General features: G+C 41.0%; 1 protein-coding gene and 1 long non-coding RNA gene across 7 annotated transcripts in view; one reads left to right on the top strand and one right to left on the bottom strand.

Moving 5' to 3' along the window:
* Window positions 1-15,205, bottom strand: part of CNKSR2 (connector enhancer of kinase suppressor of Ras 2) — a 210,948-nt gene extending 195,743 nt beyond the window's left edge. For all 6 annotated transcript variants that reach the window (XM_027900407.1, XM_027900408.1, XM_027900403.1 and 3 more), the window contains exon 1: window positions 14,819-15,205. In XM_027900407.1, the coding sequence (XP_027756208.1) occupies window positions 14,819-14,882 (64 nt within the window). In that variant the 5' untranslated portion in view covers window positions 14,883-15,205. The remainder of the gene's footprint in view (window positions 1-14,818) is intronic.
* Window positions 15,206-15,602: 397 nt separating this feature from the next.
* On the top strand, window positions 15,603-18,628 carry LOC114066031. The gene is made up of 3 exons (XR_003573089.1): window positions 15,603-15,838; window positions 15,991-16,180; window positions 17,521-18,628. It is a non-coding gene; the product is annotated as an uncharacterized LOC114066031 (long non-coding RNA).
* The last annotated feature ends 1,149 nt before the right edge of the window (window positions 18,629-19,777 follow it).

Raw genomic sequence — 19,777 nt, 5'->3', positions numbered from 1 at the left:
TTCGCGAAGAGACTGGCCATTACATTTACATTACATTACATTTACAAAAAGGATCCAACTTGTGCAGTCAAGAATATGCTGAATAGAAACATCATTTGTGAAATTTTAGGCTACTAATAATGACTTTTTTCCTTTTGAATGTGCTACAGAATCTGCAGCAACAGGACCACCAATGAGTTTGTTAAGTGACTGCTTAACACCCGGAACAAAAGTTAATGGGATTGTTAATCCTCAGTCCATCCCACACCAGTAGCAAAAGATAGGAGGAAAAGCGTATTTTGTTTAGAAGGTGGCTCCACCTTAACAGCTGATGCAGCTTCTCATGAGGGTGAAGTTCCTGAGACCTCCAGTCTCAAATCAGGGTTGACAGGCAGCACAGCAGCCTTCAAGTCCCACCTGTGCACACTCGGATTTGTATGGAAGAAATCAAAGCATTGCAATGAGGACACCACTGGAAAAATATAAAAGGCCTCAAATAATTTGAAGGATATCAACCAATAGTGAGTGCCTGAGAAAGGATAGACAATTCTGCCTCTTCAGTAAAAAACACATTTTTTTCCCCTTTAAAAAGGTTACTAGAAAAGGCTTATGGTGTTGTAACAATTTCTTTATTGAAAGGTTTAAGTTTATTCCCAAGCTTCATGTATCAAACTAAAGGTCATTCAGCTTAGTCTCACCATAAGGCAGAGGCATTCACACAGAGAACATTGTATCTTATGAAGCTAAAGAAGATTGAAAATGTTTTCTGTGTTAATGATTAACAATTGTATTTGCCGATATATAAAATGCCTTAATGCCTCATTATTTCTAAGTTATACAAGTCCAAGACAGCAGCATCCTACAAAACCAACATCGCCAAAAATGAATCTGTCAAAGTGCAAACAATTTCTGCCTACCAAACAGGATACATGGCAAGTAATATAACAGAGTGGTTTTAATTAGCTGGGCACATAAAGCTGTTACAAGACAAATTTCTTTCATTAAAAAAAGCAGACAGTCAGTTAGAGATGCTTCAGTGCACTTAAACTAAGGATGACATAAGGCACTTAACCTTCTCCCTCCCCTGTAATGAGGAGGAGCCAGAGGACTTGGGATAGAGAGAGTGATGAGCAGCCCCTTCTGCTACTGCAATACTGGTAACTCACCAGGAAAGCCAACAATACAGGGGGTCTAGTAGCACAGGGGACGGAAATCAGCAGCATAAAGAACTATTTTCTGTAATCTTGTTCAGACACTTGAGATAAGAATGTCTTACAAAATGAAAGGATATTTAAGGCCCTCCAGTATTGAGCACAAATGTTTTCTGTGTTAGCAAAAAATGGAAGTGCGGTACCCACAGCAAGATGCTGTTACTTAGCATAACAGCCACGTAGTTTCAACATCAGATACTATGGTTTTGCTATTTTGTAAGCATCCCTGTATTACTAAATAGGAGGAATTTTCTTCATTGCATTTTTGTTTTTCTTTTATTAATCTTAGTGAAACACCTGCTCATTGGCAGAAACCATTTCTCTTTCCCAGGGTGACAATTCATACCACATGGCTACTGAGTCAAGCACTTATTTTATATATGCAATTTCAAAAATGTTATTAATATAAATTTAAAAAAAAATAATCTAATGTAAAACAAAAGTGACTAAGAATATGTGTGTATGCATAGTATGCCTCTTGTATCCTCTCAAGTAAAATTATTCTGCTTTCCACATTTGCATTTGAACATATTGTTCCCTTTCCCCTCCCTTGTTCTAGGCTGGAGGTTCACCCCAAAGAAGGGCTGTGCCAGCTTCTCCTTCTCCCACAAGTGCCAGGGGCCACACCAGCAAAATCACTAAAAAACCCAGTAGACATATTATTAGCAGAGAAGTTAGTCTGCTCAGGCCCACAGAGAGACTCATGCTCTTTAAGACAGAAATTAGATGCTGGAATTTAAGATCTGTTATCAAAATCTTTCAGGGCATGACTGTGAGCAGTTTTGTCTGATCAAAATAGGATGGAGACAGAGCCACCCTTGTCTCCAAATCCTGTTCTGGCCAATGCCACCCTTGGCACACCAGCCCCATGCAAACATACACCAGTCAGGATGCTTCGGGCATTTAAGAGCACAGGGAGCCTTATGTTCCAAGCCCTTGCTCCCAGGAGAATTAAAAAAATTCCAGATAAAATGAAGAACAAAATATAGACAGTCTTGAAAGCAAAGCTGGGAATCCAAGACTCCTCCTTGCAGCTAAATGGGGATTCACTGGACAGCAGTTTCTTATTTTTAATGTGGTTTTGTGAACAGAGAGATTACATGATATTGTATGAGTTGGATTGTTCCCCTTCAGTTCAAAACAAGTCATTGTTCTAGGATGGGAAACTGGTTTCTGAAAAGACAAACATCCTTTCTTGTTTGTTTCATTAAACTGGTAAAAAAAAAATAAATTAATTCAAATTAAGAAAACTCATATTCAAGTGGATCCACTGGAGAAAAACAATTGATATTTATGTGCTGTTGCCACTTTGCACTCATTACAAGGGCTAATGTTTTGCAAGACATATCTTTTAAACCTTACTAAGCTTATTATTTACTATCTCCTGACAAGCATGACTTCATTTCATGAACTGGCACACATCCCATTGTGAGAATCTAATCTTTAATAAGATATCCTAATTACATATGCACATTTAATGCTAAAAAAAAATAGCTAAAATCCAACATGAAAAAACCCCACTCATTTGACTAAACAAAGCAATTGGATTAGAGTGCACAGAGCAAACTTAAACAAAGTCACATATGCCACAGCAAAAAAGTCATTAAGGGAAGGGGGGAAAAAAGGGTAAAAAACCCCCCAAAACCAAACAGGCAGACAACTCTTTATAGTTGACCATATCTGACCTCTCTGAACTCCCAGCTGGTTTACTCCTGATCTGCCATACGATAATAACTTTAAAAGAAGCACAGTTAAGAACTCATCAAAAGTTGAAGTCAATTGTTCTTAGGGTGCTTAATTATACACAAGAACAATGTGTTCTTCAACAGAAGCTAAAAGGATTTAGTATTCTCAACACTGATGGCAGAATTTTACCATTAAACTATTTGATTTATAATTTTGTGCTGTTCCACAGTGACAAAAAAAAATCCAAAAATAGTGAGCATTAAACAAACAAAAAAATGACCTCTTGAGATTTAAATATCAAATCATGCCACCACAAAGCTATTTCTATCTATTTGCCTATTTCTGAATTACTGTAATCTGGAAGCAATTTTCCTTCTAAGTAGTAGAGTCGTAACATTTGACATTACTGAGATCCTTTGAACTCAAAAACTTTGAGCTACAACATGACCTGCTATAACACTTTCAAAGATTCTATCAAAAGTAAATTAGATAAATTTGTAATTTTAGAACAATTTTACCATTGATTGAAACTAAATCCCAACACACATCAATCTTTTCCTTCAGAGGTCTCATTATAATTCTTTCTTGAATTGAATTTTGATTTAGCAAGATTTATCAAAACAATATTCTGCAGGAAACTTCCTATATTATTTAAGCAATAAATAAGAGGGTAAGGGCTTAAGATTTACAATGTTAATTCTTTAGGTAAATACAAGTCAATTACCTTGTAAGAGGTAGATCACATTGCTGAACATCAACAAAGCAAGGAAATCTAATGACATTATAATATTACAATTCCTAGATATTATTTAATTCTGCCTATAGTTGAATTAATTTCATTTACATTCCTCTGAAGAGTTACGAGCACGTTCATTTTTCCTTTGGATCTAAAACATCACCATTCTCACCCCTGCCTACAATATATCATCAACTGAAAAGCAAACGTTTTGTAAGGTAAAGGCCTTGTAAATATTTTTTTAATAAGGGACTGTGCAGCAAAGTTTGTATTCAACTTTACCTTGTTTTGAACTAGAAAATTTGCTCAGATCTGAAGAGGTGAAAAACATACAGGACACACTATTTTGCCCTCAAGCCTCTGTCCCACAGTCACTGCATTCCCAGGTAGCAACCTACAGCACATCACTGCACCCCGCTTTGGAAGGCAATGGTGTCAGGAAGACTCATGAAACCCTACAGTCTGGTAACACCACCGGAAGCAGACACTAATTGCCCAGTCTGTTCAGGTTTACTCATTCATAACTCATTAGCATTAGTTTCCTCCAGTTCGTAATTGGATAGCTCAGCAAAGCTTACAGTGAGCTGAGGGACAACAGACAGGATGGAAGAGAGGAACTAGATGATGTCCAAAAAAGTGACAGAAAAGGAATTTATTGCCCAAGACAGAACAAGCAAAGTATCTATGAGCTCCTTGTAAACTAACTTTGTAAACTTTTAATAACTGAAAATAAATTACCTTTAGCCTTGTGCCACAAAGTTAATCTTTTGTTCATCTAATGAGTCCATGGGGTAAGCGATTTTTGTCTTGTTTGTTTTTCTGAAGACCTTGGGTTGGTAAACTGTTAAGGCCATTCTGAAATACTGATGTTTCCATGAGGGAAATGGTGGAAGAGGCTGGTGCCAGATTCTTTTTGATGGTGCTCAGCGATGGGATGAGGAGCAATGGCCATAAACTAAAACACAAGAAGTTTCACCTCAACATGAGGAAGAACTTCTTTGCATTGAGGGTGACAGAGCACTGGAAGAGGTTGACCAGGGAGGTCATGGAATTTCCTTCTCTGGACATTCAAAACCCACCTGGAGGTGTTCCTGTGCCACCTGCTCTAGGGGATCCTGCCTTGGCAGGGGGGTTGGACTGGATGATCTCCAGAGGTTTCTTCCAATCCTAACAATTCTGATTCTGTGAGATAACTAGCACTCCTCATTAGCCCTGCCATGACTCTTCAGCTGTCTTATTCAAGTCAGGGCAGTTATCAAGAACATTAAATCCTTTATTAAAAAAAAAAAAAAAAAAAAAAAAAAAAAAAAAAAAAAAAAAAAAAAAAAAAAAAAAAGGAAAAAAAAACAAAAAAAAAAACACCCCCCCCCCCCAAAAAAAAAAAAAAAAAACTGCACAAAACCACACACACACCTTCCCCACAAGAAAACATGGTGATCTTAGGAATACAGAAGCTTCATGATTGCATATGCACCATTATATTTTCTACAGTGCACATAGTAGCTTCATCATAACTCATGCAGGCATTCAAATGCTTTGTCAGTTGTGAAATTTGCTAAAGCAGACATTTAAAATATTCCTTTGAAGGTTATGAACTATCCAGTCCTTTAGAAAAATTAGTTTATTTACTCTCAGAGAGCCCTGTCATAGCCCTAACTGTCTTATTTTTCTAATGATAAACTATCCACTGCCCTTCAAACGTTCAGATTGACACTTATATGGAAACTGTTTATGTGCAATGATTACAATTCCAGGCTGAACCTCTGTTTCTCAAATCCACATGCAGAGCATGACAAATTATTCACACTACACTGTGCTCTTGGACTCAGTTATCAGGACTCCAGAAATAGGTTTTTGACCACAGACTGCATTAAACAGCTAAGATCCAGATGGTTTAAAACATACAATAAAATAATGGCTAAAGTAACAAAAACTACACCTGCTTTTGAAGTCCAGTATCCAATACTGAAATTACTGATTGCTGGTATTTTCAAGAGGACTTGTGGGGTAAAAACAATCAAGAATACATCAAAAAGCGTAAAGAGGAATTTAAAAAACATTAAGCCTCCACATTCTAGGTTAAACTAACATATGGTTTTATTTGAAAATATTGAATACCACAATATTTGAAAAGGGCAATTAACACCTCTCTGAAAAGCAGTAATGACCACTTCATCACCCTGCATTTTGGAAAGTTTTGGAAACAAGTATAAGTGGATTAACAAAATAAAAAAACACTAACACATTTGTTCAGGAGTTTTTTCATATTAGCTCTAATAAAACAAAGTCTACTGAAAAGAGCCACATTTGACTTTGAAGAGAAATGGAGTTCAATCCATGATGATAAAGCAATGATAAACAAGACAAGCAGAAGTCAGTCAATGCTGAACACTCAAGAAGGTACTTTTTGGATATTTCACCAAAAAGTCACACTTCACTCAGACAAAGTAAGAAGAAAATTGTTACTTGTTTGGTGTTTAAAGGGCGTACACAAAGCAGGACAAGTGCTGATTCATAACAGTTGACTGTACACAACCCAGGTTATTTTTTTAGAGAGCAACTTCTACTTTGTGTTCAACAGAACCCTCCACCAACATGACTTGAAAATCTTAAACAAAAAAAAGATAGGAACAGCACTGAACCTTGCAAATCAAAATATCAGCTGTATGAAAGCAACCAACAAAACTAGAAAGCAATTAAAGAAAGGCAGGCATATGTCAGTAATGGATATCAACAAGGGGAATCCGGTTACAAAGATGTTAATTATTAACATGAAACTTAATTAGGGTGCTAGAGCTAAGGCTTCCACTATGATGAAGAATGCCATTGAGCCTTCAGCAACCACACCTGGTCAAGACTTCAGATTGACATCTCACTGAAAAGACTAAGGTGTCTTGTCATTCCCATGAAGGTTTCAACGTTGACTCAGAGGGAAGAATGCCATCTACTGAATTACTCAGATAACACTGGCACTTCCCACTTATATTTGCCTGGTCTCAATATGCAGAGAAAGGTTCTCTTCACCTTCTTATTGACATGAAGATTATCAGAAGAGAAAGGAAAAAAGAAGGAAGGGAGGCCAGGGAAAGAGTATCTGTTTTAAAATAGGTCATTTATAGCTGTAACTATTGGCAACTGGTGGATTTGGCTAAACTAAAAATAAATTCCACACTTTAACAGAAACAGTAATATTATAACACAGTAATACTCTTTACGGTCGACAATCATCCCCTGTGGGAGGCAAGAGTCCCTTAGAGGGGACTGAGCTCAGCTGCATGCATGGGTATGCTTGTCCTTTCAAATACAAGAGGGCCAAGAAGGAAGTCCCAGCATTATCCCCGCTCAGGCACAACCTTAGCTCCCAACCCAACACTCTTCCACACTGTTTTGGCCAGCTCGCACGGGAAGGTTTCATTCCACCAGGGGTACTAGACCATATGGCAAAGGCATTACAGCACAGCATTCAGGAAGTACAATTCAGCATTACCAAATAAAGACCCCATTCCACTTCAATCTAAGTATGCTTGATGTTGATACAAGTCCTAAACCATTTATTTTAAAAGCTACTTGAACCTTCATTTTAAAGGCTCAGTTAACACTTATCAGCTTTTTTCCCCCTCTTTTTCACACAACAGAAAAAGTATAATACAAAAGTACAGCACTTTGCATTTGACTATATTAAAATAATACACTTCAGCTCAATATAGTTTAATTAAGGCTGTACTCTGGTACACTCCTGTATTAATTAACAGTTTACTTGGAAATTCCCACCATATGGTACTGTAGCAGATGTTAATCATGTAAGGCCAAACACTTTGAAATTACTGTTGTAGGCACTTCATGTGAGGTACCAAGTGCCCTAAATTTCTACTTAAAGGATAAACTGGAAATGCCAAGCACCCAACAAGATCACATCCACAGCTATCATCTCAAAGATAATATTATTTGGCAGATAAGCAGTACAAAATGGGCTAGATTTTTAAGCCTCCAGTGCATTAAAATGACTTGCTATAGACAAGGCATAACTCCAATTGCAGAATTAAAATGCCTGCATTGGAAACCTCAAGGAAAAATTTGTTTCCTCTATCAGATATGTAACCCCCAAACATAGCAAGGGCAAAATGTGCATATGAGTGGATGCTCATTTAGCATTCCAGATTGTCAGCGCACCAGACCAATGGATGTGTCTTCCAGACCTTCATATCGTTTAACTCCAGGAAAGGAGCACAATGAGGAACAGTAGATGCTTTCTCTTGTACAGTCAGCTATTTTAAATTTAAGAGCAAATCTTCTGCTAGGTCCAACTGTCCCACAGTAAGAAATTAAAAGTTCCTTGATAGTGCCACAAGCAGGTTCATATGGCAGATGATTTCTTCTGCATTTTGACTGTAGTATGAGCCTAATATTAGGCTCCAATTTTCAACTGGAAAAAATCTATTTCATCTCTGTTTCCTTACTTCATCTTTTTAGAGAAAGCACATGTGTTTGAAAAGCTGGGAGAGATCAGTCAAGAAAATGTGGTGTTTCAGAATTTCCCAACACAGCCCTTACAGACTGGATTTTTTAATACGGTATTTGTGAACGCTTATCTTACAGCATTTGTCTTGATAACCACTCAGCTTCTAAAATGAAGGTTAAAGTATTCATTAAGTAAGTTATTTAAGCATTAAGTGTGGTATTAGCACAGTTTTGCTGTATTTGGATCTAGAAATCTGAAGTTGTTATCCTGCTGAAGGTGTTTGCTACAGGTGCTCCTACAGTTAAAATTTAATGAGGCATGGTAACTTCTTGGGGGAAAAAAACAAAACAAACAACAACAACAAACAAACAAAACAAACAAACAAACAAAAAAACAAACCTCAAAAAACCCCCACAACAAACCAGCAGTGACATAGAATGGAAATCTTGAGGAATGAGCTCTCTCTTTCTCCTGGTGGCATACCTTTGAATACAAGCCTTCATACAGAGAAATTTCTCAGGAAACATTTTTTTCCCTATTACTCTAGAAACTGGTAACAAATATTACTACTTGACTCTGGGAAATACAGTACTATCAAATGCTACAGTAACTTTACTGATATTAAATGGCTATCTACACTTCTGAGGATTAGACAGAAAGGCTAGGCCATTTGCTAGTTTGGGTTTTAGAAGATAAAGCCTGGTTTGTTATTGTTGGAGTGCTAAAAGACAACTACTTGCAAAGATTCTAAAAATACATCTGTATATATATTTCAAACCTCTCATCTGAAAAGTGAGCTGGTTTATATTGCTGCCTTGCAAAATTCTTGACACCCATAACCAGAAAAGGCATTTGTAAATTGCTCGGTTTAATACTGCAGTTTGCAAATAAATCTGAATAAGATCAAAATACAGAGCTTTGCCGAACTGTTGCAAAAAACCACTTGAGAAAACATATTGTGAGGCCATATTTAAACCAACACATGTTTCAGAAACAGAACAATATGTTCACACAAAATAAAGGTGTAAACGGGCAGTGCTAAAAGAGCTTCACAAGTAAGCACATCAATTTCAGTAGCAACTGAGATCACCTCATCTAGGAAAGTTCCCTCCTAAAAAGATCATAAATTTAGAAATGAATTCTCATGTTATGTTTAAAATTTGGCTGCATGAATTATTTGCAGAGTGGCTGCTTATGTAACATCGCCTTTGCTATGGCAACACCCGGCTGTTAGGCTTTGACACATCCCAGTTGCAACTGCAGTTTCATTTTGTGCTGATAAACAATGGCAGGAGAGGTTTTCTAATCACAAACTGAGATGCTCTAAAACACATCACTGTGACTGATGTGGTGGCCACTGATATTGCTAAAACTCCTCATGGCAGAAGGGCAAGCAAAAAGTGAGACTCACAGGAAAAATAAACAAACTACAGAGAGAGGTCTCCCATCACTGCTTTTCGTACAGTTTTAAAACTGGACTCCTTAGAACTAAAGTTTGAAGTAGCCCTCTTTGTACAAACTTCCTTCTCCAAAAAGTCACCCAATTTGTCTTACTAAAAGTCTTGTTACTTTCTTACAAAGAAAAAAGTGTTTTAATGCTGACAAATTGTAGAACACCTGATCTATTCAACATATGGCACTTAGCAATGACTATTCAAGCTGATGACTATTCTGAAGCTCATCAGTCACCTACACACATTTGACAAGAAATGAAAGTTTCAGAATCCAAGCGTTTTTCATACTCTTAAATATCCAGCTTTTGTTTCCCTGAGACAGCTCAGTCATTTCTGTATTATTTCTAATAGTCACAATTTTTAAGGATGCTGCCAAAATCAATATGAAGAGAAGTAGCATAAAAAAAGAACCTTTAACTCAATAAACCATTAGGGAAAACAACAACACCAACAACAAAATGGACAAAATTGAAAGCCCTAAATGAGGTACATTCATATGTGGAAGCACTCGCCCTCTCTACCATAAGGTAGGTGCTCACAGGCCTTTGTAGCACTGTAGTCCATCCCACACTCCAGAAAAAGCTCCCTCCTAACCTCAATACGTATCAGTCTTCTTCAGAGAAAGCCAAGGCCAAAAATCACGTAGGTTTGATGGTGACCCTGAATACAGGAGTCACTCTTATTGTTTTTAAGACCTAAACCCCTTTGCTAAATCCCAGCGCTGCGAGAGAATTCATACTTCACTGATGAGCTTCCCCATTGCTAACTAATGGTTCAGGAGCTGTGGCAGAACCTGGGTGCTGCTACTGCAGTCCTAGGGCTCTGCACATGCACAAACAGGAGTAAAAGGATCCCCATGCCAACATTTTTTTTTTTTAAATCATTTTTAAGAATTGGAGTATTTTGTTTCAGGGCATTCTCAGAGTGTCTTGCATTTTCTTGATGAATAACACATAATTCCCATTACACCAAGTGGACCACAGTTGTTGGCAGCACGCAATGACTCCCTGCAAACTCACGTGCCACTGAAAACAGACATGAACTTCAGCACATGAAAAGCAGACAGGAACTCAGTTCTCAACCCATTCAATATTCAATCATCCAAACGGGGACCTTTTGCACTCTGCTTTCGCTTTGCTAGCACATTCATGTTTCTCCTTCTCTTCCCCCAGTCCCTCTAAATATTTACATCCTTCTAAATGTCGGCAGAGTAGATTTTATAGAGGTAAAAAGCCCCCACTCCTTAGTATTAGAAGCCTTTAAGAGCAGCTCCACGCCTTAGATGTCAGCTTCTTCAGTATGACTACCATTACAACTGTTTAAGCTGTATGAGCTTAGTATAAGCTCTATGAGCTGTCATTCAGCAAACAAAAAATAAATATTTAAGCTTTGTTAGATAAAGTAATATCGATTTTTTTCAGGTGTCTTGCCTGTTGGAACAGATTCTGCCATTGAGAGATTGGTACTGAATTAAAACTAGAATATTGTTAAAAGCAGTGAGTCCTTCTCAATATACAGCCATTATAAATAACCTCAGACTAAAGAAGTTAAAGTAGAAGACTCAGTTAAAAACACCCTAATGTTTGATAAGTAACTGCATGTGTTCGAGTCTTCTCAGAGCCTCAGAAATCTAAAACACATCTGACATGTTCCATTCCTGAGTCAGTCAAAGCCATGACGTTTGACAAAGCTTGCCTATGCAACATCTCAACGTCTTGCAACGTGGCAGTGGAATCCACATATGTCCTCCCAAGGGGAGGCAGAGGAGGTGACTGACACACTTTCAGCTCACTGATCCACACATGACCTTTAGAATTAATACTAAATGTATGAAAATAATACATGGTTTGAATCAATTTAAATATTCACTTTATCCTTCACATACAATATGCCATCCTGGAGAGATGAGCTAATCCATCTGCTCTTTTTCCAGCTCTGTGACAATTAATCTTCTGTCTGTGGGTTCATAAACTCATATGCTGACATAGGCTCCACTCACTTTATCCTTTTCATTTGCAAAGTTTACTGGTTCTTTGGTCCTCAACTCCTTATCATACACATATTCATGGTCAAAATTTAGGTAGTCGCTCATTTGCATAACCAATTCCAGGTACAGCTCTGTATCTCAGCAGCATTGGAGTTAGGCCATTAAAAGCATCCACAGACCAACTGTGTATATCAAGGAATTAAAAATGGAGAAGATACTGGAGAAACTGCATTTATTGCATGAATACCAATAGTCTTCAGCCTGTTCCTTATTCAGTCATCCAGCCCAGAGCTTGGCACTTTTATCTAACCCTTCTGAGTGGAAATATTTTGCCTGTCTTCATTTCTCACATCTTGTAATATTAGGCCCAATGCTTTATCACTACCCTGAACAAAATGCCACTGAGGTAATGGCTCTTTTGACTAAATAAAGCATTCCAGACGGGGCCTTTTATTGCAAACGTTCAGGTCATACCAACAAGACCATCACAAAAACACTGAGAGCAATAAAATCTGAAGTGTTTCATTTCCCCTTACTTTCAGACAACTGTAAACAATGTTAAACAGTAGGATTTTCCTTTTTCAGGAAAGATTTTGCTTTGAACATGGAAATCTGTTTTGAAGAATGCTCTTTACAGAGCTGCTCCAAGCAGGCATAGCAGGGCACTTACTTCAAGGAAGAGGTTAAAACCAAGTTCAACATTTATAATTCTGTTTAATAACCTCAGTAAGTCAGCAAAATATTCTTGCATCTTGAAGTTTAATGTAATTTATGCAAAGCAGACCTGACTGCCCCTAATGCAAACATCACTATTACAGTCCCTCCAAAGTTCTCATGACAGAGACACATTCATGTTTTGCTCATCAAGCTGTCTAGGGTACCTCTTAAAACACAAATAAACTATTTTTGAGACTTTCTGAAATGTAATTTGCTGGAGACAATGCATTTAAAGTAGCAGAAAAACATCTTTTCATGCAGATTTCAATAGCAATGTTTGCTACAAATGATAAGTGAGGAAAACAAAGTTGTTGCAGCAAGGACCACCTGCCCTTATTCACTACCATCCTTCCTCCAAACTCAGCAACTTGTGATCCATCAGGCAGGAGCAGACCTGCCCACAGTTGCTGGTCATATTTATTTCCAGGCTCAACTTCTGAAACTAGAGTGGCTATCTAAGTGGTTTTCATGCAACAGTGCTAGTCAGAGGCAGGTGATTTATCTCTTTGCACAATCTAAATGAAGGTTCATCTACACAGAATACCAAATGAAGAAATGAAAGCTTGAAGAAACATATATGTGTTCGTCCAGTAAAAACGAAAGTACCCCAGACAAACAGTCGAGCACTCACACCAAAATAAACAGGTTGAACACTAAAAAGCAACCTTCATAACCCAGAAAGAAGGCACGACTACAATAACTGCCTTTTTTTGGTAAAGTTCACATGATTATTTTTAAAAGATCTACAGCTCTAAGTGTTAGTCACAGCTTTCTAATCACAAGCCCTTACCCAGCCACACACCATTTAGTCAGCCTTCTCTTTTAAAATTACTGATTTTATATTGATGTAATACAAAAGCAGAGTATGGAATGCACTTCACCTGTCGTTTATAAAAAGTATTTGATGTATTACATTTTTGAAGTGTTTAAAAAATGCATTATCTGCAAATTCATTATTTTTATGCATTCCCAAAATATGCTGAAGGTATCTCAGACATTGATTAGGAAAAAGTCCTACACAATCTTTTTTTTTCTTTTTCATAAATAAAAATGTTGGAAGCTAAACAGCTGTAAAAAACATTTTGAAGTTGCAAAGGGTTTGCTTTTAACACTGATCATCTATAGCTACTTCAAGTATTTATTAATATTTACTAATTTCTTGGGATATGAAACATCACATCATTCTTTATTATTATTATTATTTGGTTTGAGAATGCTTCAGGAACAGCAAAACTATGTATGTTGAATACAATTGTAACACAACAGATATAAATGCCAGGATTGAATAACTGAAAACATATGCTATATGCCTGAAATTTTAAGGATGATGAAACTGTCACATTAGTAGTACGCAGCATGTTATAAAGAACTCCCACAATGTAGCAGTTGTTCAAAAGTTGTACCCATCCGGTCATTCTATCTTTATAAGAAGATATATAATACTAGATGGTGATTTATTCAAAACACAGCTGCAGCCTAACTTAAAGGTAATAAAAATGGAAAGAAAAAAAAAAAAAAAAAAAAAACACCCAAAAAAAAAAAAAAAAAAAAAAAAAAAAAAAAAAAAAAAAAAAAAAAAAAAAAAAAAAAAAAAACACCCCCCCCAAAAAAAACCCAAAAAACCAAACAATAAAACCCACCCAAGAAAAGCAAACAAACAAACAAACAAAAAACAAAACAAAACAAACAAACAAACAAAAAACAACAAACGTTTTAAATTACGGCGTTAAAGCCATGTCGGTGCATACAGAATAAAAGAACAGCATTTCCAGAAAGTCCAAATTTTATTCTCATCAGAGTTTATTTGGGGGGAGGACAGGTGAGAGCGAGAGAAGCGGAGCGGCGGTACAGTCATGCTCAGCCCAGCGGACTCTTCCGTGCTCCCGTCAATCACGGATCTCGAAATGTCGCCCCGGGATGGGAACAGGGATGGAGACCCCCCGACGCGCAGTGCCCCCGCCCCGGCCGAAGGGAGGTCTGGGCGCCCTTCTCCCGGCACGGCGGTTCCCCGGCAGCGGGGGCGGAGGGCGCGGGAGCCCCTGCATCCTCGAGGGCGCGGACCGACCCTTCCGGCCCCCCGCCCTCCCCCATCGCGGGGAGAGCCTGCAACCGTGTCCCTCCCGTGTGTTCCCCCCCCCCCCCCGCCCCGTCCCCCCGCACTGGCGAGCGCCACACGTTCGGCTGAACTTTCATTGGCGAGTCATTTCGCGCCGCACCCGGCGGGAGCAGCCGGACACGCTCCTCGCGTCCCTCGCCGCTGCGGGGGCGGCTCCATCGCCACACCGGGGTTGCCGCCCGGGAGCACCCCGGGCTCCCCCGGGCACAACCTCACCCCCGGCCCTCTCCCCGGCTTTATGGGCCGCCCAAGGTCGCCCCACGGGGAGGGGGGGGAGTCCGGCCCCAGGCCCCCTTGCCCCGGCCACCTCCCGCCTCCCTTCCCAAAACCAGCCAAAGCGTGGGGGGAGCCGGCGATGCTGGGAGGCGGGATCCCGGCGCGGGGGAAGCCGCGGAGCTCCCCGCACCTGCGGGGCGGGGGTTGGAGGGGGGTGATGGGAGAGGGCACCGCGCGGCCCCAGCGCCGCTCCTCACCTTTCATCCAGTCGACGACCTGGCTCGGCGACCACTTACTGACGGGCTCCATGATGAGGGCCATGGGCGGCTCGGGGGCGCGGGGCTCGGACGGCCGCCGCTCTCCGGGCTCGGGGCGAGGCTTGTGCAGGGCGGAGGGACCGCGCTGCCCGGGGACCCCGGCGGCGGGAGGAGAGAGCCGCTATATCCCCGGTTGCCTCCGCTCCGCTCGCTCGCTCGCCGCCTCTGTGCCTCTCTGGGGATTTCAGTTCATGTTGCCGGCTCGGCGGGGAGGAGGAGGAGGAGGAGGAGGAGGAGGAAGGGGGAGGAGAGGGCGGCACGCTCCGACGCCTCCCGCCCCCGCGGACCCGCGGGCAGCGGCGGCGGCTGCTGGCCCCGCCGAGAGGTCGGTCCTCGGGCGGCGGAGCGGCGAGCCGGGCGCTGGCTCCGAGCTGCCCGCTCCGGTGCCCGGCGGCTCCCGCGGCTTCTCCGCGGCTGCCGCGCCGGTGTCTTTTTCTCCTGGCGGAAATGACGAGGCGGCTCCTGCCACCCGAAAATATCTCCAAGTGAAATGGGAAGCGACACCCGACGGCCGCCCGGAGCGGGGGAGCGGGGGGGAGCAGGGATGACTCGCAAGGTGCCGCGGCCGGCGGGAGGGGGGTCTGGGGCGGCGGCAGCGCCGAGCACCTGCTCCCCGCGGGCCAGGGCAGCGGGGGCGCCTGCGGGGGAGGCAGCTAGCGGCACCGAGCTGAAGATTGGGGTGTGGACTTGTTGGATTTTATTTTCCCTGGAAAAAAGCATCTCTGCGTGGGCAGTGAAAGTAATTTTTTTTTTTTTTGGAGACAAGCTCGGCTGTTAAGCGGCGATGACGGACGGTGTCGCCGGGCTCCCCGAGGGAGCCGTGCAGGGTGGCAGCCGGGATCTGCGGGGAGGGAGAGGAGACGAGCTGCACCTTGAGAGAAATTGCCCCTTGTTTTGCCCGCTCACGCCGAGGGTGCGATAATGGGGCAAACTGGAGCGAAGTCAACCAGCAGAATGGGGGTAGGACTTAGGCAACCTCAGCACGGAGAGAGCAGGTGCTCCTCTGCCCTGCCTGCCCCGTGGGTTGCACCACCAAGGTATGGTGGCTGCAGGTGTGAAAATCCACCATCCTTGCAGCTGGAGCTGTTCATCTTCTCCTTCTGGCTGCCTAGGCTGCTGCATCCTGGAGGCTAACCCAAGAAGGCAATTGCCACAGACCCTGTACTACAGTGTCTTTTTGTAGGAGCCCCTCTCAAAGCACAGAAAGATTCCTCCTAGGATGGCCATGGCACTCTTTTCAGGCACCCTGCCTAGGAGCCTCTGCTCTCAGGAGGTGGCATCTTCCCCCTGGAACTCCATGCAGTGGATAAATAGTACTAAAGGGTGTTTTCCTGCTAGTTGCTTGGCCAGTGAACAGCATTGCCTACATTTGCATTCACGCTGTTCCTCCTGCCAAGGCTGAGGCAACGACCATCAAGATATTCCCTCTGATGGTGCTGACTGCTGAATGCCAGCTGCTGACACTGGCATTTAATATCTGTATGTGAGGAAAAAAGAGGATTCCCTCACCCCTGAAGTGGTAACAGCAAAGGAATCAGTTCCTTTGCACGGTATGGGCAGTGAGAGAAGCTCTTCCACTTCGATGTGCAAGGCTGAAGTAGTAGTGATGAGGGGCAGTAAGGCACACATAGGGTTGGTAACATCTGTCCCTGGAGACCCAGGTAGACTTGACCCTCACTTTAAAGGATGTACTTATCTTGGAGAAGAATCTTCCTTTTACTGAAAGCTGGGCCTTACACACTGTAATTTTGCTTGAGTCTGGCTCTAGACTCATGTCCCCTGTGTCACATTCCTGCCAACACACTCAGAAGGCCATCTGCTTCTAAAGAAGTTAGGTTACCTAAAGCCACTGAAACAATAAACCTCACTTGCAAATTAAAGCTGACTTTTTTCCTTGTGAAAGGTTTTAAAGGTATGCAGAATCCTTACATACTGGGTCATTGTTGTTGAAAAAGCATGTCACATTTTTAATTAGAAACCAGTAGTTTGAAAGGTTTAGAAGCGTAAATACCCAAAATCATACTAAAGTCTGGCATATAATTTATAGCACCATTATGTAATTTTCATTGTGCTGAAAAGTGCTTTCACAGGTGAGGACAGAGAAAGTAAGTTTTCAGTACAAGTGTATGAAGTCCTATAGTTCATAATTATGCATACAGCTATGGCTTGTCAAGGTAATTTGTAGCTGAAACAAGTTTTTCAGTAAAGCATGACCCAGTGACCCAGTACTGTCCCCATGGTTAGTATCTATTACTGTTAAAGCCCCTTTATAGTGGTTTTATCAAATTATGGAATGGTAAAAGGGAGTTTACTCCTCCTCTTCAGTAAACAGATGAAGTGCTGAGAAGGGGATCTAATTACCTTTATTGTTCTCATAGAGCATAACCATCTCATAAGTACTGGGATAAATCCCACTCTTTTACGCAGATCTTGTTTCAATCTCACTGAATAACATTGGCTTGGCTATGTTAGAGAGGACTTGGCTCCTAAAGAGTGATGATAATGTTATCCAGCCAAAGTATTTAACTTGACCTATTACAGCAATGAATTCTATAGTCAGGACATGTGCTACATAAAAGTATTTTTTTTAATTTGCTCTAAATTTATTGCTGCCTGATTTTATTATTGTTCTCTTTTTCTAGGGTAAGAAGTCAAAAGGAGAGCTGAATGACTTTTTATGCTGACCTTCTTAAACTGTTCAGTGTCTCAACCAAAATGCCTTAACCAAAGTCTTTTGGCTGTTTTCATCTTTTAGTTTAGTGGCCTTTATTTGCTGTCACACTTGTATGAGTCAGGCCTTTTATGTAAAGCGTATGGGATAGGCTTCTGCAGAGACTCTGAACTACAGAATTATGTATTAACTCATCTTTTAGAATGACTCTGATCCCTATGGCACATTAAAAATTACTGTGTTTAATAATATAGCTAAATATACAAGTTGTTGTTTGGAAGGTCTCAATTTATTAGATAGTAAATGTAAAAGTAAGTGCATGGTAAAATTCAAAATTGAAAGGAAAATAAGAAGAACAAGAATGAGTTTGCAACTGAAGGACAAGCCTGAACCCAGCAGTATAGACCATATATCTGCTTAAATATCCATTCTCTGAGCATCCCTGGATACGGATAGACTGCTCCAGCAAATAAGTTTGAGAATACACACTCACCAGATCAGCACCTCAGACTGCATGCTCACAAAAGATACTGCTTTTCTGTCATGGTACATTGTCAAAAAAAAACCCCCTCCCTAGAGTTCAACTGACAGTAGTAGTTGCTACAGCAATACAGATTGAAAATAAGCCTAGTAAATCATTCAAGTCTCATTTTTGTATCTATTTAATCAATAGGACAACTTCTGAAGCAGAACACTGCTTATCCTGAATAAAAGTGGCAGTTATATCCAGGTTCTAACACTGGGAGGTCAAATGGTTGAATTTGCTTTATGTATATGAAGCCAGACTCTACAGTAAGTACCAGTGATGAATTACAAGCACGACTATGGGTTCCCCAGAAACGTCATGGACTTTTTGCAAGGATCTCCAGAAAACATTCAAAATGCTTAGAAATGACAACTTGAAATCTTGCCCTGAAGTTAGGAAAAGGAATTTAGCTCTCCAAAGATGTTGTTTCTGGTGCTGGATATTAAAACCAATTCTTTGGATGGCAGGGAGATGAAAACAAGTGGAGGCAAATTAACAGGAACTAAAACTGAGATCTAATAAAAACTATTGGAGTAAAAAAAAGAATCAACAAGCAAACAAAGTAAAAAAAAAAAGCTAATACTTTCTTCAAGTTAATAAAACTCGCTTGTCTTTTGATAGCAAATAAATTCTGATTTTTATGAAGGAGGCTCTATTTGATAAGAATTGAGCTTTTCCATTGGTATTAGCTCACAATACAAATATCTGCTTTGGATGCCATATCTGCATTACTAGAGAGTATTTTATTCCACAGCTTATGGCAACATGTAAAACAGGTTGCTACTCTCCTTGAGTTAAGACACTCATTCGTCCCTTGTCTGATAGGGCTGCCATCTGTCCTCTGTTCCCCAGAGCCTTTTTGCCTCCGGAGTGGTGTCTGAGCTGATACCTCATCAGTACAAGGATTGCTGTCCCTGCCAGGGGTAGCATCTTCCAAGGGGAAGGGGGAATAATGTGGAGTGGGAGGGAGATAAATTGTCTTGGTGCTAGGGGGTCATGGCAAGCAAAGGAAGAAGAGGAAGGTTCATGATCAGAGGTATAGTAAGGTAGTAAGCCTCTGGGGAGAGTAGAGACTGGTCAGATTAGGAAAGTTTAAAGGAGCAAGGGGGCTTAGATGGAGTCAGAGACCCAAGCTAATTTAGACTGGGGTCTAAATCTGACCAGTTGTCCCTGGTAGTGGAGCAGTGGGGAGATGTGAAGGTCTGGGGGTGGGATGGGAAGGAGCTCCCTCCCACGTGAGAGGAGCAGGCCTGTACCTTGTGGGGGCTGCATGGCCCACCACCCCACTGGCAGCTGGCCACTACTCGCTTCCTGTCCATGGGCAGCCTCTACCCATACAACAAAGAGGCCAGAAAGGCAATAACCCTCCATCAACTTTGGGCCTACATTGGGATCTTGCTGTTCCCTCATTTCTCACCATTTATTTTCAACCTGCTTGAAAGCACAAGTCTTTTAAAACAGTGTTTCAAATGCAAATATGCTGCCCTTAAAGTATATGCCTTACATCCCCCATAGTTTATTTTGACATAAATGGGGGTGGGGGGTGTTGTGCAATTGATATTGTTTTGTATAATCAAAAATAGAAATCATAATCCCCCAAAGATGTTTAATAATTTAAAGTATTCAGAACTCAATTAAGGCTATTAAGAGATTAGAAATTAGATTAAAGGTGGCTAATGGGTAAAAATTCAAGGACTTCAAA

Source organism: Empidonax traillii, unplaced genomic scaffold (assembly GCF_003031625.1).
Source record: "Empidonax traillii isolate 1590-97213 ecotype Southwest subspecies unplaced genomic scaffold, ASM303162v1 scaffold723:size436081, whole genome shotgun sequence".
In the NCBI taxonomy this organism is placed as follows: Eukaryota; Metazoa; Chordata; class Aves; order Passeriformes; family Tyrannidae; genus Empidonax; species Empidonax traillii.
This window is presented reverse-complemented; position numbering and strand designations above follow the sequence as displayed.